General features: G+C 43.0%; 1 protein-coding gene across 2 annotated transcripts; it reads right to left on the bottom strand.

Moving 5' to 3' along the window:
* Positions 1-77: 77 nt before the first annotated feature.
* On the bottom strand, positions 78-27,581 carry RAB23 (RAB23, member RAS oncogene family). Of its 2 annotated transcripts, XM_024983749.2 has the most exons (7): positions 27,326-27,581; positions 20,718-20,937; positions 18,011-18,096; positions 8,708-8,864; positions 6,678-6,760; positions 5,079-5,171; positions 78-3,298 (listed from the first exon to the last, which is right to left on the bottom strand). In XM_024983749.2, the coding sequence occupies exons 2-7, from the start codon at positions 20,870-20,872 to the stop codon at positions 3,159-3,161; spliced, it is 714 nt and encodes a 237-aa protein (XP_024839517.1). In that variant the 5' UTR covers positions 20,873-20,937; positions 27,326-27,581; the 3' UTR covers positions 78-3,158. The 2 variants fall into 2 exon arrangements, with proteins under 2 accessions (XP_024839517.1, NP_001193835.1); NM_001206906.1 differs by lacking the exon at positions 27,326-27,581 and having other exon boundaries at positions 3,159-3,298; positions 20,718-20,872.
* Between the last annotated feature and the right edge of the window lie 40 nt (positions 27,582-27,621).

Genomic DNA, 27,621 nt, shown 5'->3' with positions numbered 1-27,621 from the left:
AATACATCACATTCAGTTTTCATTAAAAGGTAGGTACTTTTTCACACTGGGGGAAAAAAAACACTCAAGCTCCAGACTGGTTTTATATATTTATATGTCTTTTCATAAAAAGCAGTTACACTCTGAGGACATTCATGGTAGTTTCAATGCCAGCCCAAGTCCACCTTATGTAAATGTCTCTTCTCATGGGAGACATTAATTCTTAATGATAACTAGCAAAGTCTCTTGATTTGTCAAGCTCATTTGCTATCATCAGGTTCACTACGAGATAAAAGATTTTCTGTTCCATCTTTTTCTTTATCAGCAGACAACCAGGTTTTCCTCAAGTTCTCATAGACTCTCAGCATCTGGGAATCCTCCCCTTCCCATTCACGCCAGTTCAGCCCAGGACTGCCTTGTTCACCAGATGACTGCCCGTGGGACAGATTTTCACCGATCAGTTCATTTTGTTTCCAGAAAAACACACCCTAGTGACGGAAGGACCTCAGCAAGTTACCAACTATTTGAAAGGTGTTTAAAAGGAGGCAAGAATCTGACAGTCTTTAAGTTGGGATGTCAGGTCCTGCAGCCAAGTCCAGGATCTCAGAGGAGAGCCCAGCCTGGACTCCGGGCACAGAGGGGCCCTTCAGTGATCCTGCCCACGCACGGCACTGCCAGCTCCGGGGACACCCAGATCAGCGTGCGCTCAGGCCACGGTGGGACGGGCTCTTCTTGGTAATGTTAGTTTCACTCGGTTTTGAAGAAGTACACGAGTGTTGTCAGCTTTGGGCAGATAAAAAGGAAACCATTTCGCTTGATGTAATATAATTCTGTTGCTTCATGTGGGCTATTCTATATGCTATTAATTCAACAGGCAGACTGAAAGAGGAAAAGGAATCCTGAGCATTCTGAGACAAGGCAACCACACCGCAGCAGAGGACCAGCCACGATGTAGAAAAGTGTATCAGTGCACAGATGCACAGTGTCCTGGGGCCTTATTTCTTTAGCAGCCACGGTTCAGAAATTAGTAGTTATTTAAAAGAATTAAAGGTCTCAGCAAAAAAATTTAGTGTCAGTTTTGAAGGTTTTACAAACTGAGAAAGTAACTTGAGACTGATTTGGGGGCCTATTTAATTATTTAAATTAACCAATTATGGTTAGGTAAAATACAGAATTGCAAATTAAAAATTCAAACGTGTAACCAAGATCCCAGTTCTCCTTAAAAAAATAAAACTACATAAGATTATATTACAGATATCAAGGGAACTGCAACCATCATCAGAGAGTACATTTTTTATATAGAAAAATAACAAACTTCTACCCACATACATTTAATTAATGTGAAATAGAACTACAACATTTTATATCTCATGATTTTTCTGCTATAAAGACTGTTTGCTGAAAAATATATTTTGTGCAAAAATTAAAGGGACTGTATTTCCAGAGAGTAGAAAAGGGAAGATGAATTGCCAGTGGGCACCCAACGTCAGGAACAGGGTTTTCTCCCAACACCTACCCCACTGCCAGCAGTGGGAGTGGTGACAACTGGTGACATAAAAATAAAGATTTTATATTACTTTGAAATAGATAATGCCCGATTATTTCAATATTATGAAAAGCAAACATTCACTCCTGACCATTTAAAGACATGTCCTAAAAAATTCTATTCTGTTCTCAACATTAATCTGGACAGGGGGATGAGGGTGGTGCAGATGGCAGACTTTAAAAAAAGAGAAAACATATAAAAGGAATATATAAGACATTATGCATTTAGTACAAATAATTAAAAATGTGACACACTTTCTAAGAAAAGTTATTTCACATATTTTTAAATCCTGTAAAGACCAGGTATATGTTGCAAGGGGTTAAAAACAAGTCATCGATGAATGATAACCACTTTTAGTACAGTTCATGCAATTATTTATCTGCACTGGAAAGCTACTGTCCAAATCACAAAATGTATGCTCTGCCACAATTACTTTGTATTTGGTGCTGACAGAGCTCTTGAGAAAGTTCTATACAAACTGAAGATTATAGAAATTTTAAAATTATAACCTGAAAAAAACATATAAAAATGTGTAAACAAAAAGAAGCTTTAGAGTTGCAGGGCATTATAAAATCGGTAATGTGGTTTAAGACAAAAAAAAAATCACCTCTTGTATGTTTAAAAAAACTGCTAGTATAATCCTAAAAGTTCAGAATTGTGTTGTCAACAGCAAAAGGCCCCAGGCGTGGGGTGGCCACGCTGCCCAGGGCAGGGGTCCTGCAGCCGCCAGCTCGAGCCCACCACCCACGTGCAGGGACGTGGAAAAGATCCCGTGACCAGGCCCACCTGGGAGGGGCTCCAGCACTAATGCACTTACACGCCTCTTTCATCTACCCTGTTAGAGAGGAAAGCTGCTTTTAAAAGAGATTACCAACAGTATAAATTCTAGTAAAGCACTGAGAATTAGGTATGAGATTTTTGGCACAAAGCACTTTTTAAAGTCAACCTCATTTTGCAAAATATCTATCTGGAATTTCTCATTTGAAAATTAAAACTTAGAACATACACGTAAGTGTGTAAATGGTTTCATGAATGAACAAGTTAGATTCCATGTTTCCTTAAACACTGCACATACCTTCCTTTACTCCAGAACCAGGGATCTGTGTGCACACACCTCCATGTTCCACATATACAGACATCGCACAACTAACATCATAAAGTACACACTAATGCAGTCTGGCAAGATTAGGGCTTGCCTTTCAATATTATTCTTGTAAGTATTCAGAGTCAATATTATTTCCCAGAAAAGCTAGATGACCAATTTCAGAAAAAGAACGCCTGCTATCTTTCCTTGACCCCTAATATTAAAATCTATACCAATATATTTAGGCATTTCATTTATGTGTTTCTGCATTTCAAATTCAGCAAAACCTGTTTTTGATGTTTCTTATATCGTTCCTTGAATAACAGGAGAAGCTTCGTCTAATGTAAAAAAATTAAAATGAGTCCACAGGGCAGTAATTTTTCAGAGATCTTGCTCCATTCTGAAAAGCACTGCAGAATAATGTTTAAGTCTGTCAATTTTCAGACAGCCGATTAGGTGCAAAGTCTGCGAAACATCGTGTAACATACTGTGATAGCTGGACGTGTCTTACTGCACAATGTAATTCCATTTCCTCCTCCCTGAGGCCTGTTAGGGTATGCTACAGCTGCTGAAAGGATTTCGGTTTTTCTTGGTCCTCTGTCTGTTGGGCCTGAGGTTGATGACATCTCCACCATTGAGGGTACTTGAATTCTGACCCAAGTGACTCCCAGCAGACGTGCTAAAGACCCCTGGAAAAAGTGAGGGACGATACAGATGTTGACACTGACGGACTGCAGGCTCACCTACTAGGCTGTGCTCCCGGCTTCTTAGTAAATTAGCCACGTTTGCAAGTATTTACAATATGAAGCTTTTGTTTTCACTTCATCTATTTTTAATAGACAATAAGAGAGTTCAAGTTCAATAAGAACCAGGAGGGTGGCAGTGAAGTCTCTCCCCCTCAGTGCCTCAGAGCCCCACGGCACCGCGGGACACACACGTGGGGTCAAGAGCGCATGGAGGCCTTCCTGCCTCTACTGCCCAGAGGCGACACTCTCTGCACATCCCTCTGCCTCTTTTCGGTAACAATCAGTTTTTGAAATTTGAAATCTGTATGATCACTTTAATAGCTTCACTTACTAACTTCACATCATAGAACTTCCTCAATAGCATCTGTCTTGTTATAAGTCATATTAATAAAGACGCCACACATGTAAGAGCTGGCAGTGATGGCAGATGTTTCTGTCCAGGCTAAAACAATGGCAAAATGGTCTGCAGATCCTCAAAGTGATGAGCAGACAAAAGGGATGAACTAAAGAAAAACTTTCAACTGTTACAGTTTTCATTTTGCACTATGAGGGTCCCACAATGTAATCTCCAATCCATGAGCTATTTACCATCCGTGATACACAAGACTCTGCACAGACACTTTGGGCAATACCATGACAGCCAAGACTGTTCGTGCCCAAGGGGCTTACACTCTGAGGGGTGCAGCGATGCTGCAGGACACGACGTTAGGTGTCATAAAAGAGACGCGACGTCCCACAGAGAGCTCAAAGGAAGGGTCAACCACATCTAACTCGTAAGAAAGGACAAACGACAGGAAGGAGGGACTGGGCCCTGGACATACCCTGCACTCAGGTCTCTGATTGTTTAAGAGAAGTGAAGGCCGTGCTCCAGCCAGAGTCAAGAGCTTTGGACACAGACCTCGAAGGATGCACAGTTCCAGACAGAAGATGGGAAGGGGAGGCCATTCTTGATGGAAGAGCCAACATGAGCACAAGAGAAGACTCAAGAAACAGCGGGCCTTCAGTGGAACAGTAAACAAGGTATGTGATGGAAGGGGGCATGAGGCTGCGCAGGAAGGATGGCCCACACGGTCTTCAAATGCTGGGATGTGGTGAGCCTGCACTCAATGTGCTGCACAACCAGGATCTAGCAAAGGGTTCTACTCAGCAGACTGGAGGAGACAGGGTGGGCCCAGGAGACCAGACACGACAGCAGCTTGGCACTACAGCCCGGGCATGGGTCGGCGCACGTGCGGGGTCTGACAGTAGGAACACAGGCAATAAAAAAGGTGAAGTAAGAAAAGTTAAAACAGGTCAGGAAAATGCCGTACGTGAATGTGTAGGTGGGGTGCAGGCAAGGGTCCTTAGGACAGGACTAGTACCTGCCCTCCCAGAAACCCACTGTCCAAAGTCAAGACACGGGCAGGTGGTCCCTGCTCCCTGGCGAGCACGACACTCTGCTGGCATCGCATGCTAAAATCAGGCTGGGTACTAAGCAAGGCGGCAGGAAAGGGAAAAGGTGCCGAGACAGGGCAACTGTCAAGTCAAATAGGAGAGACCTTTAGAAAATTCCTCAGGTAAAATCTTTTAACTCAATATACCTTTAATAAGAGAGCTGATACTCCTAATAATCTCACATTTCTTTAAAGAAATGAGCATACTGTATCCTTTAAGGTAAATATGATAATGAATGGAAAATAAATTTGCCAGGTAAACATGGGGCTAAAACTTTCTGGGTACTTACCAATTTTGTTACTACTTGAATGCATTGATTCTGGATTCTCAGCTATTTGTTGTTTAAGCTTTTGAAGATATTTTTCAGCCAAATATTTAAAAACTGGAATGAAAACAAAACCAGAAGCCTTGCCAGGTCAGTATAATCTATGCACAGAAAACCTGTTATTGTACATCACTTATTATAATATTTATATTTATGAAACAAATTTAAAATTAGAAGTATACAAATGAGTTGAAAAAAATTCAACTTCTAAAAATTATCTGAGTAATACCTAATTACGATGGTAATACCAATAAATACACAGTGGACACGCATTTTATTAGTAAAGAAATAAAATAACACTGTAGTCATTGGCTCTTTAAAGTATACCTGAACAGTAATTAATATTCAGCAACACTAATCTGACTCAGTCTTAAAAAGGTGCCTCTTTCTTTAGGTGATAAGTATTACTTGGGACACTGAAGCAACAATCAAGCTGCTGCTAAGTCGCTTCAGTCGTGTCCGACTCTGTGCGACCCCATAGACGGCAGCCCACCAGGCTCCCCCGTCCCTGGGATTCTCCAGGCAAGAACACTGGAGTGGGTTGCCATTTCCTTCTCTAGTGCATGAAAGTGAAAACTGAAAGTGAAGTTGCTCAGTCATGTCTGACTCTTCGCGACCCCATGGTCTGCAGCCCACCAGGCTCTGCCATCCATGGGATTTTCCAGGCAAGAGTACCGGAGTGGGGTGCCACTGCCTTCTCCAACAATCAAGCTGCAATCTAACAAAATAAGTAGCAATTCCAGAATGAGAAAAATAACCATCATCTTCCTCCAATCCCAGAAAGTAGGAAATACAAGTTAAGGGTGCCGTAACTACCTAGTGGGTGTCCACTGCTGTGTTTCAGGACAATGCAGCAACTTTAGAAGGTACGCTTGAAAAACACACATATACACTCACACACAGTCAGCTGTATTTTTAAAGATAAAAAACAGAACAAAAGCCCACTGGAATTCTGCTGTAGAGTAAGAATTATTCAAAGACATTAGTAAATAACTAAGGACTCAAACCCAGAGCAGCATCAAGCCTTTACACTACTTGATGACATGTAACAACGAGAAAAATCCTATTCGCATTATAAATAAGACTTCTAGAACTTCTCTGGTGGCACAGTGGGTAAGAATCCGCCTGCCAATTCAGGGGACACGAGTTGGATTCCTGGTTGGGAAGATTCCACATACCACAGAGCAACTAAGCCTGTGGTCAGAGCTGCTGAGCCTGCGCCCAAGAGCGCACCACGATGAGGGGAGCCTCCACAATGGCCCGTGCAACGCGGCCAGAGGGCAGCCCGCTCCTCACAGCTAGAGAAAGAGCCTGCACAGCAACAAAGGCCGGTGCAAGCAAAACTAAATAAAAACATTAAAAATACAAACATGACTGCGGATTCATTTTGATATATGGCAAAACCAATACAATATTGTAAAGTTAAAATAAAAAAAAAAAATAAAGTTAATCAGACAATCCCCCCTCCCCCCCAAAGTAGAAACATGATTTCCAAACCACACAGAGAAAAGGCATAAGAAGAAAAAACAAACGTCCTGCCATTAGTATTAAGAGGCACTTTACCTTCACTGACATTCAGGTCCTCCTTCACTGAAGTCCTGTAGAATCTCAACTTCAACTTTTTTGCCAGTGCCTCGGCTTCCTCACTACACATCAAGTTAAAAAAAAAATGCATGTAAAGGTACTTTCTGAGCACTTGTTTTACTACATTTACTGCATACAGCCTGAGGGGGAGGGTCAGTGCCTGAGGGGGGTCAGTGCCCAAGGAGGGGGCGGGGGTCAGTGCCTAAGGCGGGAGGGTCAGTGCCCAAAGGGGGGGTCAGTGCCCGAGGTGGGGGGGTCAGTACCTGAGGCGGGGAAGTCAGTGTCTGGGGGCAGTGTCAGTGTCTGAGGAAGGATGAGTGCCCGGGGGTGGCGGGGGGCGCGTCAGTGCCCGAAGTGGGGGTCAGTGCCTGGGGGGGGTCAGTGCCCGAGGGAGGGGGGCTCAGTGCCCAAGGTGGGGGGGTCATTACCTGAGGAGGGGGGGGTCAGTGTCTGGGGGGGGGGGAATCAGTGTCGAGGTGGGGTGAGTGCCTGAGGGCAGGGGTCAGTACCGGGAGGGGGGAGGTCAGTGCCCGAGGGTGGGGAGTCAGTGCCCAAGGTCAGGAGTCAGTACCTGAGGCGGGGAGGTCAGTGTCTGGGGTGGGGGGTGGGGTCAGTGTCTGAGGTGGGGTGAGTGCCCGACAAGGGGAGGTCAGTGTCAAGGTGGAGTGAGTGCCTGAGCAGAGGGGAATCAGTGCCTGAGGTGGGGTCAGTGCCCGAGGGGGGTCAGTGCCTGAGGAGGATTTTCAGTTGTCATTGCTCTTGGGGGGTAAACACCAGCCATCTCACTGTAATTGTAAAAGACACTTTTCCATAAAGTCACTAATTCTAGCCTTAGAATAGTTAAATATTACTTTTCTTTATCTAATACTTTAATTTTCTCTCTTCCATTTTTAAAAACACTTGAATTTAATTACACTCCCAGAGTCTTAACTGCATTATCTATTTGACTCTCCTTGGCTACAAAACTACTTTGCTGCCTAAGCCAAAGTCAGTATGCTGAAGTGTCTCCGAGAGAGGACCCCTAATTCTAGTTTCGTTACAGCTGCTGATTCTTTAAAAGGGTTCCCAGTGACTCCTCTGCCACACTGCCCCTCCCTGTAATCAAGCTGGCCTGTGTTGTCAATAACACAACAGTGTGTGACTCAAGAGTCCCTCATAAGCACCCTAAGAGGCACTGCGGCTTTCCTGCCTTTCCCTCTCTGGGATCACATGCCTGGGACAAAGGCTGCCGCGCCGTAAGGACCCTCCCAGCTCAAGAGAGGGGCCTCCTGCCTGGACCCAAGCAAGGGTGCCAGCCTGACAGCAGACCCCCTGCCCCAGTCAAGCCTTCTAGTGACCACAAGACCCCAGCAGCTTCTTGGCAGCAACCTCACGAAACACCCAAAATGAAGCCAGCCAGCTAAGCCACTCCCAAATTCCTGACCCACAAAAACTATGAAATAACGTTCGTTGTCTTAAACCACTAAGTTTTGGGCTAATTTGTTACACAGCATCAGATGACTAATGAACATACCAAAAAAAATAAGGTAAGGTAAGAAAGAACCAGGCAACTATTTTCAAAGTCAGCAAAATGTTAATAATGCAATAAACTAATACTTACAGAGAGATTATCTGGATGCCAAATGCTGTTCACACATGTGAACATAACGGTACTGAGTACACAAAACAGTGTGAATTTGAACTGCTTCCCTATTTAAACTCATCAACATACTTATGCTGGATACTAGAACATATAGAGTTAACACTCATACTCTGTCTAGATTTGACTTCACACACAGAGTTGGATTGAGTTGCAAGGACCTAGAACTCTAAAAGGGCCTCCCAAAATGTATTCCTTTAATTTTCTTTACTTCTGATTCAGTGTGAACTTGTTTAAACTCAAACCAGTCACACAATAGCTCACAGAAAATTTTAAGTATAAACCTGTCTTTTGTAAGTCTATACAAAGAAATAAAATAGGTTTTATCTTTCTAGAATTACCACCACCCCCTCAACAATAGCCACCTTACTTCTTTATACAAGAGTCATCCAGGAGATCGATCTTGTTTTGTACGAGTGCAGTTGGTATGTCTCCAACTTCAGCCACCACTTTCTCTCTCCAACTGGAAATGGCTTCAAAAGATTCCCTGTCTGTGGTAGAAAATACAAGCACACAAGCCTGGGCTCCTGTAAGGTCACAAAATAAAAATGTTATTTACATTAATGAAACAGTCCTATGCAGGGTGCAGGCAACTTTTATGTACTCAAAATGATTTTTATGTAAGTAATGTTGAACTCATCTTTGTAGCACTGCTTATTTTTTTAACATATAAACTCTATTTTCCATTTCAAAGAACCAATTTTTACCAAGAACAGTGGTTCTCAAATTTGTGCATCAAGGTGCCCTCAAAATTATACACATTCCTAGTGAAATACCACAAAATACTAATACGTTTAATGATACAATAAGAGCCAGAGAGAATAGTAAACTAGCCATGAATAACAGGCTGTTGCCAAATTCTTCCTGTTAATCCCTGTCACTTTTTTCTTAATTTTCTTCAGTGCAGATTTAAGAAAAAGCACAATTTTCTCATTCTATTTACTTTCAAAAAAATCTGTATTATTTTATTTTAGGAGAATACCAATGATGCTGAAGAACACAACTTAAGAACCAATGCCAGACTTCCCTGGTGGCACAGTGGGTAAGAATCCGCCTGCCAATGCAGGGAACAGGGGTTCAATCCCTGGTCAGGGAAGATTCCATATGCCGAGGACCAACGCTCAAGCACTGCAGCCACTAAAGCCTGCGCGCTCTAGGGCCCCGGGGCCGGAACACTGACCCCACACGCTCCAACTACTAAAGCCCGTGTACGAAGAGCCTGTGCTCTGCAACAAGAGAAGCCACAGCAATGAGAAGCCAGTGCCCCACCAAAGAACCAGTGCAGTGCCAAGAGTAAAATATTTATATATAATAGAGAGGAAGAAAGTTTTAGTTTTTCATCCTGTTCAACTGAATTCCCATAGCATACTTACTGACAATATTTTAATCATCAACTATCATATTAGGTTATAATATCTAATTTTAAAAATAAGCAGCAATCTTCTGGAAGAGGGTTTTGACAAATGATTAGCTCTTGAATCAGGCAGCCTGGTAACAAAAGCAGGCGACAAGAGAAAACTCTCCTGAGCCAGAGGACTCCTCATTGCTGCGCCTTCCTTCCAAGGCCCTCAGGTGTGAGAGTCTCCTGCCACTCAGAGGCCAGACACAAACACAGGGCTACCAGGACACTCTGAGGCCAAAACAGAGTTGCTCATCCCCTGAGGGAATTTGGTAGAAAGCCAAAGAACAATTAATGAAGGAAAACATGGCACTTCACTATGGCTGAAAAGCAGACGCTTCCCTCCACTACCACAGGCTTGAAACCAAAGAATAAATCAGTTATGCAAAACTCAGGGCTAGGGGACAGGCAGACTGATAAGACACACCCTGAGACTTTCTCAGAATTGAAGGAGAAAGAGACTGAAGCGATCACACTAGCATACTGGACAATAAATTTATGTTTAACTCTCATATTTACTTAAACTATAAATAGAACATTATTTACTCATACTTTAAGAAAGCATTCTTTGTTAATAAAATTGTTAGCTTTAAACATAGACTTTTATATCCAGTCAAGTATCATTTAAATTTGAGGGTCCAATAGGGTATTTCCAAGCATACAAGCTCTCAGTCACAAAAAACAAACAAACAAACACTCAGAGAAGTATGTAAACAAAACAAAAACAGCCAACAAACAACAAAAATCTAAGCAGAGAGCACCAGAGATAAGGGCAGTAAGGATGATTAACTAAGAAAAGCACAATTTTGTTTTTAAAAAATCAAGGATCAAAGTATAAAAGTCTGTCCATAAAACAAAATTCTTTAGTGGGGGGCTGTGCGGAGAGAGTCCCCAGGACTGGGAAGGGGCACAGTGCCCGCTGAGGAGGAGGAAGAGGGATCTGGACTCGATTCATCCACAGGGAGGTGGGCGCAGGAGAGCTGGGGGTCCCCCCTCACCTCCAGCACTGGCTGCAGGGGTGCTCGTCTGCCCAGGCCTCAGAGGACCCCTGCTTTAGTGCACCCAGTGAGGCCTTGACGCCTGGGGAGGAGGGGGGGAGGGTGAAAACCTCAGCTTGTCTCCCCAGCCCCTAACTAGGGTGGGCACCCAGCTGCCCGCAGCAGTAACCGGCTCATCACTGCACCCTCTGTGGATAGCTCTCCTTCCTTCCCTGGCTTCTCACTTCTACACCCCACACCCATCCCCTGTGTGTAGGGGGGTGGGTGTGTGTGTGTGGAGGTGGGTTGTAAGCCAAGACAGAATCTTAAGCTAAAGGGAATCACCCTAAGAATAAAAAGAATGTGTGACTATCAAACCAAAGGAGCAAAGTAGAATCATCCAATTTTAAATGAGAAACTACCAAACAACTGAATAGCCCTCAGTTCAGTTCAGTTCAGTCGCTCAGTCGTGTCCAACTCTTTTCGACCCCATGAATCGCAGCATACCAGGCCTCCCTGTCCATCACCAACTCCCGGAGTTCACTCAGACTCACGTCCATCGAGTCAGTGATGCCATCCAGCCATCTCATCCTCTGTCGTCCCCTTCTCCTCTTGCCCCCAATCCCTCCCAGCATCAGAGTCTTTTCCAATGAGTCAACTCTTCTCACCAGGTGGCCAAAGTATTGGAGTTTCAGCTTTAGCATCAGTCCTTCCAAAGAACACTCAGGACTGATCTCCTTCAGAATGGACTGGTTGGATCTCCTTGCAGCCCAAGGGACTCTCAGGAGTCTTCTCCAACACCACAGTTCAAAAGCATCAATTCTTCGGTGCTCAGCCTTCTTCACAGTCCAACTCTCACATCCATACATGACCACAGGAAAAACCATAGCCTTGACTAGACGGACCTTTGTTGGCAAAGTAATGTTTCTGCTTTTGAATATGCTATCTAGGTTGGTCATAGCTTTCCTTTCAAGGAGTAAGCGTCTTTTAACTTCATGGCTACGGAAAACGTAAAAAGCTAAACAAACAAAAAAAAGTCCTTTCTAAAAGACACAAAAAATAAACTAAAAGAAGACTCTTACAGAATTGTGACTGAGGCACTGACAAAACAAATGACAAATACCAGATTCCAAAATGTGTGTGAGAAGATTGTTATTTGCCAAACATACAAAGAAAATGGCTACAAATCTATTATACAAGTCTGGAACTCCCTTAAGCTCTTCAAGCATTTTTTAAGAATTGAGAAGAAGTGGAAAGGCAGGAGATACTCGAAGGATTTCCTTAAAGAAGCACTGCCCGCATCCAAGCTGATGGGACCAGCAGAGAAGGGCCGCGTCTGCGGGGTGACTGTGCCGCACCAACAGCAGGCCCAACAGCACACGAGGGCCTCACACGGGCAGCGGTGAGCCACGTCCCGGACGGAAGCCCGCGCGGGGTCACTGCAAACCATGTCCAGCAGGGCCACTTCGGGGCACTGGGAGCTGGCACCAGGGGAGATGGCAGTGCAGCGCTGACTCCCACAAAAAGGAAATCAGCTGACAGAATCAAGGACACATTTGTGCCCCAAGACCGGGAAGCACCGAGGAAGCCAGGACGAAGTCCCAGAGAGAGAAGCACCTGCTACCATCGGCACACAGAGGCCCTGGCACCACACCACCCTGCCACCCTGCTCCGTGCCCACTCCAGGGGCCTCAGGGCCTGGCCCGCTTGGGAAGAGCTGGGAGTGAAGCCATCCGCATTCCCCTCCCAGACCACAAGGCCTGTCCCAGAGAAAAAGAGATATAACTTACATTATCTGGCTATTCCTACTACTAATTGAGATATGTTTATGACTAGAAATCACTGAGGCAGCTGAGAAAAATTATTTAAGAGTGACCAGGAGTTGGCCTGGATGGGAGGTAAGTCTGGGAGAGAATGGGTACATGTACATGAATGGCTAAATCCCTTCACTATTCATCTGAAACTATCACGACACTGTTAATCAGCTACACTCCAATATAAAGTTAAAGAAAGAGTGCGCAGAAGAGACATGAGCTGAGGGTATTGTCAAGGAAAGGCCTTTTCCTTCTACTGCCTGCTGCTGCTGCTAAGCTGCATCAGTCGTGTCCGACTCTGTGCGACCCCACAGACGGCAGACCATCAGGCTCCTCCATCCATGCGCACATAAAGAGGGGGCGAGACACAGAGCTGCATTTCCCTACCTTCAGGAGCTATGGCTCTCCAGCATAACAATTGTAACTATTTTTTTTTAATGTGTTTATTTTACATTGGAGGATGAATGCTTTCTAATATTGTGTTGTTTTCTGCCATATATCAATTATAACTACATTTAATTTTTAAATGACCATAAAAAAAACAAAATAAAATGACCCCATGCTGCTCTCCATTCTTTTTCTTCCTCCAACCTCTGTTAGTGCTAAACATCTTTGGAAAAGTTAATGTTTTAATTTCTCTGTTGTTGACACTGAAAAGCAGCTAGTGTCTTCTATCCATATATTTTACAAAGACCTTTATTTTCCTATTATTCAACATACCTTCAATACTACCTACCCTAAAAACTGGAGCACTGGAAAAGTTTCTTCAATATCATAGGTAACAGTAAACCACCCATAAATGGATCACTTCTAACAGTTAATAAACTACCTCACTTATGCACAGATCAGAATACGGAGCTCTGAATAAATTTTTGGTGTCAATGACAAGATCACCAATAGCAAGTGTTTATTCCTCATTAACAAGATCATTCCAAAAAAGTCACCATATTTTAATACAATTCAGAAAATAGTCTCCAAGATACATAATATGCAGAGTTAATTCTGTCCTCAAACCACTGACAGATACTACAAGATGGTCTGCAGGCCAGTCCAGAGTGGCTGAGGAGCAGGATCAGTGTCACCCGGGAGGCGGCGGGAAAGCAGGCTCTTGGAGCCACCGCAGACCTAGGGAAGTCAGGCTGCATTTTAATGAGCTCCCCAGGGGATTCCTGTGCACAGCAGATTGGAAGAAACACTGCTCTAGAGAACACTGGAAAAGGCCAGCTGGAATCACAAGGCTTTAAAAACACTATTATAGATATTACTAAGGATTTAAAATGTTGGCCCCTATTCTTTTTGACACTTTATAACCTAAAGCACACAAATTATTCAATGAACCAATTTGTCACAGATTCCATGCTCATGTAACTTCAAAACAAACCTGACATTGCAATCTAATTCTGTTATTCCTAAATTCTTGTGTTTATAATTATAACTTAAAACCAGTTTCTTGTCCAGAGCTATTCAATTTCCAACAATTTATATTCATTTATATTTGTGAAATAAAGTTTTTTTTTTTTTTTTTAAGAAAATAAGTGTTTTCTTCTACTTATGTGAGTTCAGTATAGTCGCTTAGTCATGTCCGAGTCTTTGCAACCCCATGGACAGCAGCACACCAGGCTTCCCTGTCCATTACCAACTCCCAGAGCTTGCTCAAACCCATGTCCACTGACTTGGTGACACCATCCAACCACCTCATCCTCTGTTGTCCTCTTCTCCTCCTGCCTTAAATCTTTCCCAGCATCAGGGTCTTTTCCAATGAGTTGGCTCTTCGCATCAGGTGGCCAAAGTATCAGAGTTTCAGCTTTAGCATCAGTCCTGCCAATGCACATTCAGGACTGATTTCCTTCAGGACGGACTGGCTGGATCTCCTTGCAGTCCAAGGGACTCTCGAGAGTCTTCTCCAACACCACAGTTCAAAAGCATCAATTCCTAGCGCTCAGCTATTTATGTGCATAATCTCAAATAACAGGTCTTAAGTCTAAAACCTCATTTCCATATATTTAGTCAGAAGCTTTTTTTTTTTCCTGAGAACCAAGTCACAGTAAAAAACTGTAATGAAAATCTCTTTTATGTTGTATGCAACTTTCTAAGTATGGTTTCTATTGCCAAGGGTGGACTTCCTTAAGAGTTTAAGAGGAGTCATCTGGGGTGCTAAAGACTTCCTAATATGATCTGCACTCTGTTCTAACCTACTGACAAGGAAATCATGTTTCCACATGCCTCACTGTGCAATTAAGCCAGTACTCTAAGAACATAACCACCCCTTGGAGCAACAATCTTGCTGTAATAGGTCTTCTAAATGAATTATAATAATTTTTTTTAAATAGAATTTTTATGTATCTTGAATAACACATTTTTAGAATAAAAATTAGTAGGTCATAATTTTTTAAGGCATAGTGTTTCAGTCACTGAATCTCCATCAGAACTCATTCTGCCCACCTTACCTTTTCTCCCTACTCTTTATTTCTGCTTAATTAAATCATCACTGGAATCTACACTAGAAGCAGATGTTACCTGGTGCCAATTGTCATCCTGCACCCCGGCCTCTGAGAACACCTCTCCCTCTCTGAACAGCAGCCTACAGTTTAGGCAGCCAACCCTACCATCTGCCCTGGGGGGGCCACATGTGCAACAAGCCGATTAGGTTAATCATCTTCCTCTAACTTCTCACTGTAATCTGGTCAAAGGTGGTCTGATCAGATAAAAGCTCTGGACTTTTGATGCACAGTTGTGGGAAGTAACCTTGGGTCCCCAAGGATGTGAACAAAGCACTGTAACCCTGCAGCCTAGAGGAAAATCAACATGAGGAGGAACCCCACATTGGGAGGGTGCCAGCCCGGAGATTAGTGAGGCTACCATCCCAACAAAACCGCAACTGAAAGCTACTCCCACTAACAAGTCAACAGACGGTAAATAAGTCAGTGTGAAATCTATTTTCTGCTGTCAGTAGCCAAAAGCATTCTTATGGAGCCTAAAAAAAAAGCATAAAAGAATGTCCAATATGTCAAATTGACATAATGTTGCCACTGTTTGTTCCTTAATTCAAATAGGGATGTGAGGGGAAAAAAGCTAAGGCTTAAGACCTGGCTCAGTATCCACCCTCTGCCATTTTAACAGAGTTGGCTAAAAAAAGTTACATTTTAGGAAAAGCTTTTAACAGATCTATTTATATACTTATGATAGCTTTAAAACGTTAAATACAGGGAGATTAAATCTGTTTAAAGCCTTCTAGTCCAAATGAAACAAAGGGAAAAGAAATTTGAGTATCACCCATAGTAAATTAAAATGTTCAGTTCAGTCGCTCAGTCGTGTCCGACCCTTCGCGACACCATGAATCACAGCACACCATGCCTCCCTGTCCATCATCAACTCCTGGAGTTTACCCAAACTCATGTGCATCGAGTCGGTGATGCCATCCAGCCATCTCATCCTCTGTCGTCCCCTTCTCCTCCTGCCCCCAATCCCTCCCAGCATCAGAGTCTTTTCCAATGAGTCAACTCTTCACATGAAGTGGCCAAAGTACTGGAGTTTCAGCTTCAGCATCAGTCAGTTCTTCCATTAAGATGTAAATACTAATAATTACGGGCTCTCGTTTTAGTTTCTGGCAAAGAATGTCTTTTGTAAACATATGAAAGAGAAATGGATGATATATGCAGAGTACGTCATGAGAAACGCTGGGCTGGATGAAGCACAAGCTGGAATCAAGATCGCCGAGAGAAATATCAATAACCTCAGATATGCAGATGACATGACCCTTAGGGCAGGAAGAGAAACTAAAGAGCCTCTTGATGAAAGTCATAGAGGAGAATGAAAAAGCTGGCTTAAAACTCAACATTCCAAAAATGAAGATCATGGCATCCAGTCCCATCACTTCACGGCAAATAGATAGGGAAACAAGGGAAACAGTGACAGACTTTATTTTCTTGGGCTCCAAAACCACTGCAGATGGTGACTGCAGCCATGAAATTAAAAGACATTTGCTCCTTGGAAGAAAAGTTATGACCAACCTAGATAGCATATTCAAAAGCAGAGACATTACTTTGCCAACAAAGGTCCGTCTAGTCAAAGCTATGGTTTTTCCGGCAGTCATGTATGGATGTGAGAGTTGGACCATGAAGCATGCTGAGCACCAAAGAATTGATGCTTTTGAACTGTGGTGTTGGAGAAGACTCTTGAGAGTCCCTTGGACTGCAAGGAGATCCAACCAGTCCATCCTAAAGGAGATCAGTCCTGAATGTTCATTGGAAGGACTGATGCTGAAGCTGAAGCTCCAATACTTTGGCCACCTGATGCCAAGAGCTGACTCATCTGAAAAGACCCTGACGCTGGGAAAGGTTGAAGGCAGGAGGAGAAGGGGACGAGAGAGGATGAGATGGTTGGATGGCATCACCGACTCAATGGACAAGAGTCTGAGTAAACTCCAGGAGTTGGTGATGGACAGGGAAGCCTGGCATGCTGCAGTTCATGGGGTCACAAACAGTTGGACACAACTGAGCGACTGAACTAAACTGAACAGTTAAAATAAGAAGTCTGTGACAAACTCGATGAGCCAAGTTAAAAAAATTAATAGATGATAATGAACACAGTCTTATGGCAAAAACTGGAAAAAGGGTTATAACCTCAACTGCAGTGGAAATTAAAATATTTTTAGCTACCTGGTCTTTTTCTTTAAATTAGGGACCCAAATGATATCCTTAATGTACAATTGCAACATTTTCTCCTTTTTATTCATATACAAATAAAATCATTTTTCACATTTGACCAGTTCTTTTTTTAACTTCATTTTGAAATAATTGTAGACTCACACAAACTTGTCTTATTAGAAATACATAATGGTAATTACTTTCTCAAAAAATAACCACACTAATGAAAAAGTAATACTGGCAAATCACAGTGTTAAAAACTTAAAAAGAAATAAACCAACCTATTTATTTGTCACAAAAAGAATGCATTATATACTGAGAATTTAGAGAAAAAAGCTAGGTAGGTAAAAAGGGGAATTCTGCCCACAATTTAGTCTTAGATCCTGTCATGGTAGCTCTTTCCTTTCACTTGTACCTCATACTTCTCTGAATTTGTGCAGCCCTGAAAAGGCTGTACCCACACACATTAATGTCATAACAAAATGCCATTTTGTTTGCCGGAGTTTTCCTTTTTCTTATAGTAGTTTCCATTCTCTGACTACATAGTCATTTCCCTGGAGTCAGAGAAGACATTTCATAGTTTCTGACTTACTAGGTCTGGGAATGCCTGTATGAGTCATGTAATTCTAAGGCAGACACAAACAGTCTATAGTATAAAGTATTATTTACCACCCAATGAGATCTTTATAAGAATAAGGGCCTGGGGTTTTCAAAAATACTTTGGAATTAATTTAAATATTCTTAAAGAGAAATCCTTCTATGGGGAACAAAAAAGGCAAAATTCTTTGTTCAGCCAAAAGAACACATCCAAACAGACTAAAGACACCCACAACTTACCTCGATAGTAGGCCTTGGTTATCGCGTCAAACTCCTCCTGACCCGCTGTATCCCATAACATGAGCCTGACGTCTTCGTCATTAACTCTGAAACGAGATGAATTTATTTTATATGCAAAGGAAATGTCTTTATTTTTAAAATCTGGAGGTATTAAAACTACATTGTGGGCTTCAATCTGAAAAAGTCTAAGTGCTTTTAAGTGCTGAGACCATTAACCACAGTGAGAGTAAAGGGTGAAAGACACCCCCTAACGCTGTCACTTTACACGATTTGGAGTTACCTGTTGTGTTTCTTCCTTCAACAACAGTCACAGATAGAGGTGGCTCTAGGACTAGCATCAGAAGGGCCCACACCTGCAGATTCAACCAACCACAGACAGAATATATTTGGAGGGCTTCTCGGGTGGCTCAGTGGTAAAGAAGACATGGGTCCGATCCCTTATCCTGGGAGATGCCACGCAGAGCCACTGAGCCTGAGAATCACACTATGGAGCCTGTGCTCCAGAACCAGGAGCCGGACTTCCGAGCCCGCGCGCCACAACCACTGAAGTCACGCCCTAGAGCCTAGTGCCGCACATGAGAAGCCTCCTCGATGAGAAGCCCACACACCGCAACTAGAAAAAAGCCCACTCAGCAACAAAGACCCAGCACACCCAGAAATAAATAAAATTATTTTTTGAAAATATGTGGGAAAAACTCTAGAAAGTTCCAAAAAGCAAAACCTGAACATGCCATGTGTCCGGCAACTATTCACGCAGCATTTACCTTGTATTAGATGTTGTAAGTGATGTGGAGATAATGAAAGTCTATGGGAGCACGTGTGGAGGTTAAATGCAAACACTATGCCATCTGGTACATGGAACTGAGTGTCTGTGGAGGCTGGTATCCACAGGATCCTGGCCTGTCCTGAGAAAGCTTCCTCAGGTCAGCTGCCGCCTCCGGCCGGCCTACTCCAACGCGGAGACCAGAGAGAGAGGACCAAGCAGCTCACCGCGCGGGCCCCTTAACGCAGACACTGACTGTTCTGTGCACCTCCTGTGTTACTCACGGGCAGCAGTCCCTTTATAGAGCCACTGCCAACAGCCAGTCAGCAAGTCCTGAACCGTGGCTCTGAGCGAAAATACCCGGCAAGGGGCCTTCAAGCTCCTGGTTACAACTGCATCAACCAATCAATATATAACTTCTTTTTCTGCATTGTTCTATTTAAAGACACCTTATTTAATATATATTGTTGATTCATCAACTTTGAACTCATGGCCAACAGCACTATTACTGGTACTTGAAAGAAGCTTCTTTAATACATGTGTCTTCTCCACGAGGCACATCACAGCTCACCAGACAGCACTTCAGTTCTAGGCTTGGGGCCGTTTTAAACAGCAAAACCAACAAAACACACAAAAACAGAACAGGAAAAGGCCACTTATGTACTTATGAGAGATGAAACAAAAAGATGGAGGTCGTCGCGTTCAGCCTCAACCAGACCTGTGTGTGCAGGTGACGCAAATGTTTTGAGGCTCTGTACATGTCCATGAATGGGGTCCCGAGTCTGGGGTCGCAAATACATTTTAGCAAGTAGTGAATCCGAACATACAAAGTCCACAAATAATGAGAAGTAACTAACTGCATACTTAAAATATTAACATGGAATCTACAAATAATGAGGGTCAACTATATACTTAAAATATTAATTTGGTCCAGATAACAAGTACAAAAATAAACATCATCAAGATTTAAAATGAATCCTCTTAAGACACCTAAGAAAGGAAGCAAAAACAGAAGTATTTTTAGAAAGAAGGTGAACAGATTATAAATTCAACAATTTTTACAACAATGAACACAATTATCTCTGATGCTAATGTCTGGGACAGTTACGTCAGATTTGTTTAATGTTACTTATTTCTCTGTGATAAATTTTAGTTTGTCTCCTACAATTTAAAATAACCTCAAAAGTTCTCAGGACTAAGGACAAAAATTGTTACTTTGATGTGTTTTAGAACTGGATTTCCTTTTCACAGGCGTATTTAATCCCCTCAAATCCTTCTCTTATTCTTTAAAGTAAAAATAAATTATTAATTCTCTAACTTCTACATAGTCCTGTCCAGTTTTAAAAAGAGAAGATTATACAAACAGATCCCTTAATATATAAGAGATGAAAATTACTGTGAAAGGTAACTTTCCTTCCAAATAAAATTGTGGACAGAAATCTCAGCAGAATCAAGCACTACTTTCTATCTAAGAAGTGCCCACGATGGGACGTCCCTGTGGCCTGGTGGTTAAATCGACTTGCAGCACAGGGGACACGGGCTCAACCCTGGTCAGGGAACCAAGGTCCACAAGCCACGGAGCAACTGAGCCCACGTGCTGCAACCAGAGTCCGTGCGCCACAACTGAGACCCAACACAGCCAAATAATCAATGAAATTTTTTAAAAACGTGCCCAAGGTGCCACCAATAAATATAAAACAGATATAAGTAGAAAAAAAGAGAGAAGGGAGAAGGGTAGCAAAAAAGAAGAAAAATGACAGAGGAAAGGGAGAGATGGAGGAGGGGGGAGAAAGACGGTGAGGACACACGGAGGAGTGAGTGACTGAACATCGCTGCCGCCCGACGCCTAGCGTTTGTGCGGTAACCAGTCACCGTCGTTCCGACACCGTCATCGGACACTGCTCACAAACCAAAACCCAGAGGATAAAATGGCCAAGTACATACTGGATTTGTCGCTCCAAAAAATCAACTCCAATGGTTTTCTTGTAGTCTTTTGTAAAAATGCCTTTGCAATACCGCTGAATCATACTTGACTTTCCAACTGCACCGTTCCCTACAACCACCATCTTGATGGCCACTTCCATATCTTCCTCCAACATTTTTGGAGTTGAAAAGGTTTCTGTGCCAACTTTAATTCCAGGTGATCAGATCTTCTCTCTCAAACCTGTGGTTTAAAATGAAATTATTCTTTTCATGACATAAAAATAAGCTATAATTATTTTATCAAGAAATAATCAAACTGAATTCCAAGAATTTGTTTCCATGATGAAGGGCCCCCCCCCCCACTCTGTTCATCTAACTTAAATTCTATGAAAAGAGAGACAATAATATTCACTTTTGAATCCTTATCAATAGCACAATGTATGACTTTTAGGTAGTGATAAATGAGTAGATTCTGCCTTTCACAAAGATTAGCCGATAAAGACTATGGGCTTTAGAGTTGAGGCCTGACTTAAAGTTGCCTTTTACTGGTTCTGTGCTCTTTGTGAAGTTATTGCTTATCCTCTTCAAGCTTCAGTTTTCTGAAGATATTTAACCTCACAGGATCATTGATTGATACATATAAAGCACTTAGCACAGTGAAAGTTAAGCATTCAAAAAATGGTAGTTTCATACACCAGAAGAAATCCTCCACAGATAGTTAACACCAAACGGGAAACAAATACAAAGTCTAAGGGAACTGCTCATCATCCTCACAAGTGATAATTGACATCCCTAGGTCCGCACCCAAAAGGGTCCTGTGTAATATACTATGCAACCAAGTGACAGCATCCAGCTCTTAAGTTACAGCACTTTAGTATTTAGGTTACAATGAATCCATTACCCATAATCTTACAGCATACTTTTTTTCTTTACTTTCAGACTGCTGCTACTGCTAAGTCACTTCAGTCGTGTCCGACTCTGTGCGATCCCATAGACGGCAGCCCACCAGGCTCTCCTGTCCCTGGAATTCTCCAGGCAAGAACACTGGAGTGGGTTGCCATTTCCTTCTCCAATGCAGGAAAGTGAAAGTTAAGTCGCTCAGTCGTGTCCAACTCTTAGCAACCCCATGAACTACAGCCTACCAGGCTCATCTGTCCATGGGATTTTCCAGGCAAGAGTACTGGAGTGGGTGCCATCGCCTTCTCCATTACTTTCAGACTAGTTACAGTTATTCACACAATGGAAGCAGTACTACCTATACTGTTTGCATTTTAGACTGAATGAACTGTCTAGACCCTTAGAACAGAGGGCTAATTTTTTCACATTTCTTAAAATTATTAATGCTATCCAAGTTCCTACCTACTTAACTATTATATTCTAGCTACCTGAACCAAAAATTCATTTATACAACCACTACACAAAACATGTCTGAAATGTGAAGAGCATTCCTTTCTTTGTCCCTAATGGAGACTCAGTAACTGACCCTAGTGCTCCATAAACTTGCATGATTTAAGAAGCATCTAAAAGTACTTGTTAAAGTACAAGTTCTAGGTCTCCACTTCAGACATAATTAAATTATTAAAACAACCTAAAGTATCAGAACCAAAGAAAGATGACAGAAGCAAAAATATGGATAAATACAGAGAGACTTATCCTCTTGAATGTTCTATGTTACATGTGACAGTTGAAAGAAAAATCATAATACTGTTCGATGTGGTTTTCAATATACGTAGAGAAAACATTTAAGACAATTATTTATATATGGGAGAGAACAAAAGGATGTGAAGGGAGGTAAGGTTTCTATACTTCGCTTGGGCTTGTAAAATGCTGACACCAATAGACTGTGATAAATTATCTACACGGCTAAACAAGTTACACAAAGAAATACTCAAAAATACTAGAAAACATGATAAAACAAAATGAAATTATAAAAACACCATAAAAATATCAGAATGTAATTGACATTTATAGAGCTGTCCACACAACAGCAGAACATTCTTCAAGCACCCACTGAACATGTATCAAGATAGGACATAGTCTAGGCCATCAAACAACCCTCAAAAAAATTAAAATAAAGAGACCACAGTGGGATCAAACTAGAAGTCAGTAACAGAAAGATAACAGGAAAGTCTCCAAGCATTTGGAAACTAAAAACAGATTTCTCAACAATCCATGGGCCAAAACAGAAGCTCAAGAGAAATTTTAAAAATAACTGAATTGAAATAAAATGAAAATACAAAGTGTCAAAAGTTTGTTGGACACAGCTAACTTAGTGCTGAGAGAGAAAATTTACAACACTAAATAGAGTCCCTTGGACTGCAAGGAGATCCAACCAGTCCATTCTGAAGGAGATCAGCCCTGGGATTTCTTTGGAATGATGCTAAAGCTGAATCTCCAGTACTTTGGCCACCTCATGCGAAGAGTTGACTCACTGGAAAAGACTCTGATGCTGGGAGGGATTGGGGGCAGGAGAAGATGATGACACAGGATGAGATGGCTGGATGGCATCACTGACTCGATGGACGTGAGTCTGAGTGAACTCCGGGAGTTGGTGATGGACAGGGAGGCCTGGCGTGCTGTGATTCATGGGGTTGCAAAGAGTCGGACACAACTGAGTGACTGAACTGAACTGAACTGAAATGCTTACCTTAGAAAGGAAGAAAAGTCTCAAAGCAATAACCTAAGCTCCCACGTCAAAAAACTGGAAAAACAAGTGCAAAATAAACCCAAAGCAAGCAAAAGGATGGAAATAATAAAGAGAAGAAATCAATAAAATTGATATAACTATTAGGAAAATAAAATCTGTAACTTTAAAAACTCAAAAAGAAAGCTTCAAGCTCAGGTGATTTCACTGAAGAATTCTACCAAACAGTTCAAGAATGATACACAATCCCCCCAGAATATAGAAGAGAAGGAAACATCCCCTAACTTATTTTATAAAGCCAGCATTATCTTGATACCAGCACCACACAAAGACAGTACAAAAAAGAAAACCAGACAGACAGCCCCTCATGAACATAATGCAAGAATCTTCAACAAAATATGAGTAAATGACATCCAGCAATGCACAAAAAGAATAACTAGGACCAAATGGGCTTTACTTGGGAATGCAAGGCTGTTTCAACATTAAAATATCAATGTAACCCACCACATTAATAGAGTAAAGAAGGAAAACCCCATCACCATATCAACTAATGCAGAGGAAATATTTAACATAATTCAACATCCATTTGTGAGAAAATTTCTCAGCAAACTAGAAAGAGAAGGGGAATTTTTCAGCCTGATAAAGGGCATCTATTAAAAAAAAAACACACAGAAAAACATACAGCTAACATCATACTTAATTCTGAAAGACAGACTGCTTTCCCCCTTAGAGTGAGAACAAGGTAAGGATGTTCATTCTCACTACTCCGGTTTATCATTAGGCATGGCCAGAGCAATAGCAACAAAAATACACAAAGTGCTTACAGACAATAGGGAAAAACTATCCCTATTCACAGATGACATGGTTGTCTATGGATTGTCCAAGGAATCAAACAAACAATCCTGAAACTAGTAAGTGAATTTAGCAAGGACACAGGATACAAGAGTAACACATAAGACTGAACTGTATTTCTAATATCCTAACAAGGTACAATTTGAAGCCAAAAAAAATTTAAATGATATTTACAACAGCATCCTCCCAAAACGAAATTCTTTGATATGAATCAAATTCAGACACGACTGACTGACTGAATTGACTGAAAGTTGGAGAAAATCATACCACCCAATTTTAAGACACTTAAAGCTACATTCATGAAGAGTGATACTGGCAAAGAGAAAGATACAGAAATCAACACAGCACAGGCCCAATACAACAGAGGGCCCAAAAACAGACCCACGCAAATACAGCCAATTGATGTTTGACAAAAATGCAAAACTATTAAATGGAGACAAGGCAGTCTTTTCAACAAATTGTGATGGAACAACTGGACATTCATATGCAAAAAAGTAAACCTTCCCCTAAATCTCACACCTTATATAAATAATTCAAAATAGATTATAGATCTAAATGTAAAACTTTAATATCTAGAAGGTGAAAACCTTCTTGACCTGGGATTAGGCAAAATTCTTAGACATGCTACCAAAAGATGTACAAAAGGAATATAGATAAATTAGATTTCATCAAAATTAAAAATATCAGCTCTGTGAAAGATCCTGTTAAAACAATAAAACAAGTTATAGACTGCAAGAAAATAGTTGCAAAACATACCTAACAACTTGTATCCAGAGCATATAAAGAACCTTAAAAAGTCAACATAAGAAACTACCAAATTTAAAAATAGGTAAAAGTCTTGGCCAGATATCCAAGATTATATATGCCAAGTAGGCACACAAAAAGATATTCAACAGCTTTGGCCATTAGTTAAAGACACACTGGGCTCCGTTGCTGCATCCTACTCTTTGCGACCCCACAGACTGCAGCCCACCAGGCTCACATTCTGTCCATGAGATTTCCCAGGCAAGAATACAGGAGTGGGTTGCCATTACCACTATATGCCTATCAGAATGGCTAAATTAAAAAATCTGACTACACCAAGTGCTAGACAGGAAGTGGAGCAACTGCAACTCTCACATTTTGCTGGTGAGAATGCAAAATGATAGTCACTCTGGAAACCTGTGTGACAGTTTCTTATAAAGTTAAACATACTTTATGTGATCCTACAACACTAATCGTAGCAGTACCCTAGAGAAACAAAATGGCAACCCACTCCAGTGTTCTTGCCTGGAGAATCCCAGGGACGGGGGAGCCTGGTGGGCTGCCGTCTATGGGATTGCACAGAGTCCGACACGACTGAAGCGACTTAGCAGCAGCAGTAGCATGAATTTCCCTTGACTGGAAAGTCTTAAAACTCCTATGGTAAGTTTTCTCTCTTTTACTTTCCAAAAAGCCCCACAAACATTTGGCTGATGACAGGCAATGGCAACCCACTCCAGTACTCTTGCTTGGCAAATCCCATGGAGGGAGGAGCCTGGTAGGCTGCAGTCCATGGGGTCGCTGGGAGTCAGACCCGGCTAAGCGACTTCACTTTCACTTTTCACTTTCATGCATTGAAAAAGGAAATGGCAACCCACTCCAGTGTTCTTGCCTAGAGAATCCCAGGGACGGGGGAGCCTGGTGGGCTGCCGTCTCTGGAGTCGCACAGAGTTCGACACGACTGAAGCGACTTAGCAGCAACAGCAGCAGCAGAGAAACAAAAACTGATGTTCACACAAAAACCTGCATAGGAATGATTACAGCAGCTATAGTCACCATAAACTACAAACAATCCCACGTCCTCCAGCGGATGCATATCCATCCACCAGAATACTACTCAGTAAGAAAAAAGGATACATTGATACATGCAGCAACTTGAAGGAATCTCAAAGGCATTGTACTGAGTGAAAAAAGCTTACATGTTGTATGATTCCATTTACATGACATTCTAGAGAAGATCAGTAATTGCCAGGGGTTGGAATAAGGGGGAGTTTATGAGACGAAAGACAGCATGAGTGGTTGGAGGTGACAGAACTGTTCCATATTCTATTATGGTGGTTACATGAATCTAAAATTCACAGAACTGCACACTCCCCAAAAAAGTCCACTTTATCACATGATAACGTTTAAAAGAATAAAATATAAAGACAAATAAGTGGAATTAGATCTTAACACAGGCAGTCTGACCTTTGTGATTATCATCAGCCACTCACTTCTCTACAGACTAAAAAGAACACAATCAAGTTCTTAGAAAAGTATCATTCTAAGTATAATACCTTAAAAGCTTGACAGTAATACTGTATATGTGTTCTATTCCCAAGTTTAAGTTTACAATCAACAGCAGTCCAATACATTAGAAAAGGAAGAGTTAACTCAATGATTAAAACAGTGGTTTTTCCATCACTGCCTGTACTTCAACACATGTTATGATTATACTTAAACACGGAAAACCTCAGGTTCACTGAAGTTACCTGGAAGATATCCTGACCTGTATGAAATCTAGAGACGTAAACAGTCCTTCTCAGACTGTAAAGTCACTTGCCCGGGCCGTGACAGTGAAGCTGTCCCCCATCACATCCTAAGGGTCCCGAGCCTGGGGTCCCCATGGAAAGCGACTGTGCGGCGCCCGGTGTCAAGGGGAGCGCGCAGCCGGTTCATCCGTATTCCAGGAGCGCCCCGGCAACACCCCGGGCAGGGTGCGGCCGGGCAGGGAGGGGCCCGCTGCCTGGACCCGGTCTGGAAGCCAGGGTGGGCTGGGGCCCTTTCCCAGCCATCCCCGACCGGCACTGAACGGCCCGCCACGTCCAGGGAGACCGGGGCGGGGGGAGACGCGGGGGCCAGGGGAGAGCGGGGAGAAGAGAGAGCGGGGAGACGAGGGAGCCGGGGAGACGCGGGGCGCCAGGAGCGCGCGGAGACTGGGGCGCGGGGAGGGGCGGGGAGACGGGGGCCGGGGGGCCGCCGTCGGGCCCGGGCCCGCGCTCCAGGCGTGCGCGCGGCGGCCGGGTGGGAGCGAGCGCCCGGCTTGGAGGCCCCGCCGCGCCCCTGCGCAGGCCCCGGGCCGCGACGAGGGCGAGGAGTGCGGCCGCCGGCCCGGGCGCGAGCCGCTACTCACCCTCCCCGCGCCGCCCGCCGCCCGGTGCTACAGCTCCTCCGGGGCGCGGCGCAACCGCCGCCTCGCCGCGTCCGAGCGCGCCGGCCCCCGGCTGGGCGTCCGGCCGGCTCGTGCCCTCTTCGCTCTTTAGGGGTGACTGTGATGCTTCGGGAACTTTACTGGCAGCAGGGCTCGGAACGGGTGGTGCTCAGTACCTCGCCGGGAAGGGCCGGGAGCGGGCGCCCAGCCTCCGCTCAGCCCGGCCCCTCCGCGCTCCGAGCATGCGCCGGGCTCGCGGTGCGCACGCGCGCGCGGGG

This window comes from Bos taurus, chromosome 23 (assembly GCF_002263795.3).
Source record: "Bos taurus isolate L1 Dominette 01449 registration number 42190680 breed Hereford chromosome 23, ARS-UCD2.0, whole genome shotgun sequence".
In the NCBI taxonomy this organism is placed as follows: Eukaryota; Metazoa; Chordata; class Mammalia; order Artiodactyla; family Bovidae; genus Bos; species Bos taurus.
The sequence above is the reverse complement of the archived record's forward strand: the minus strand, read 5'-3'. Positions and strand labels throughout refer to the sequence as shown.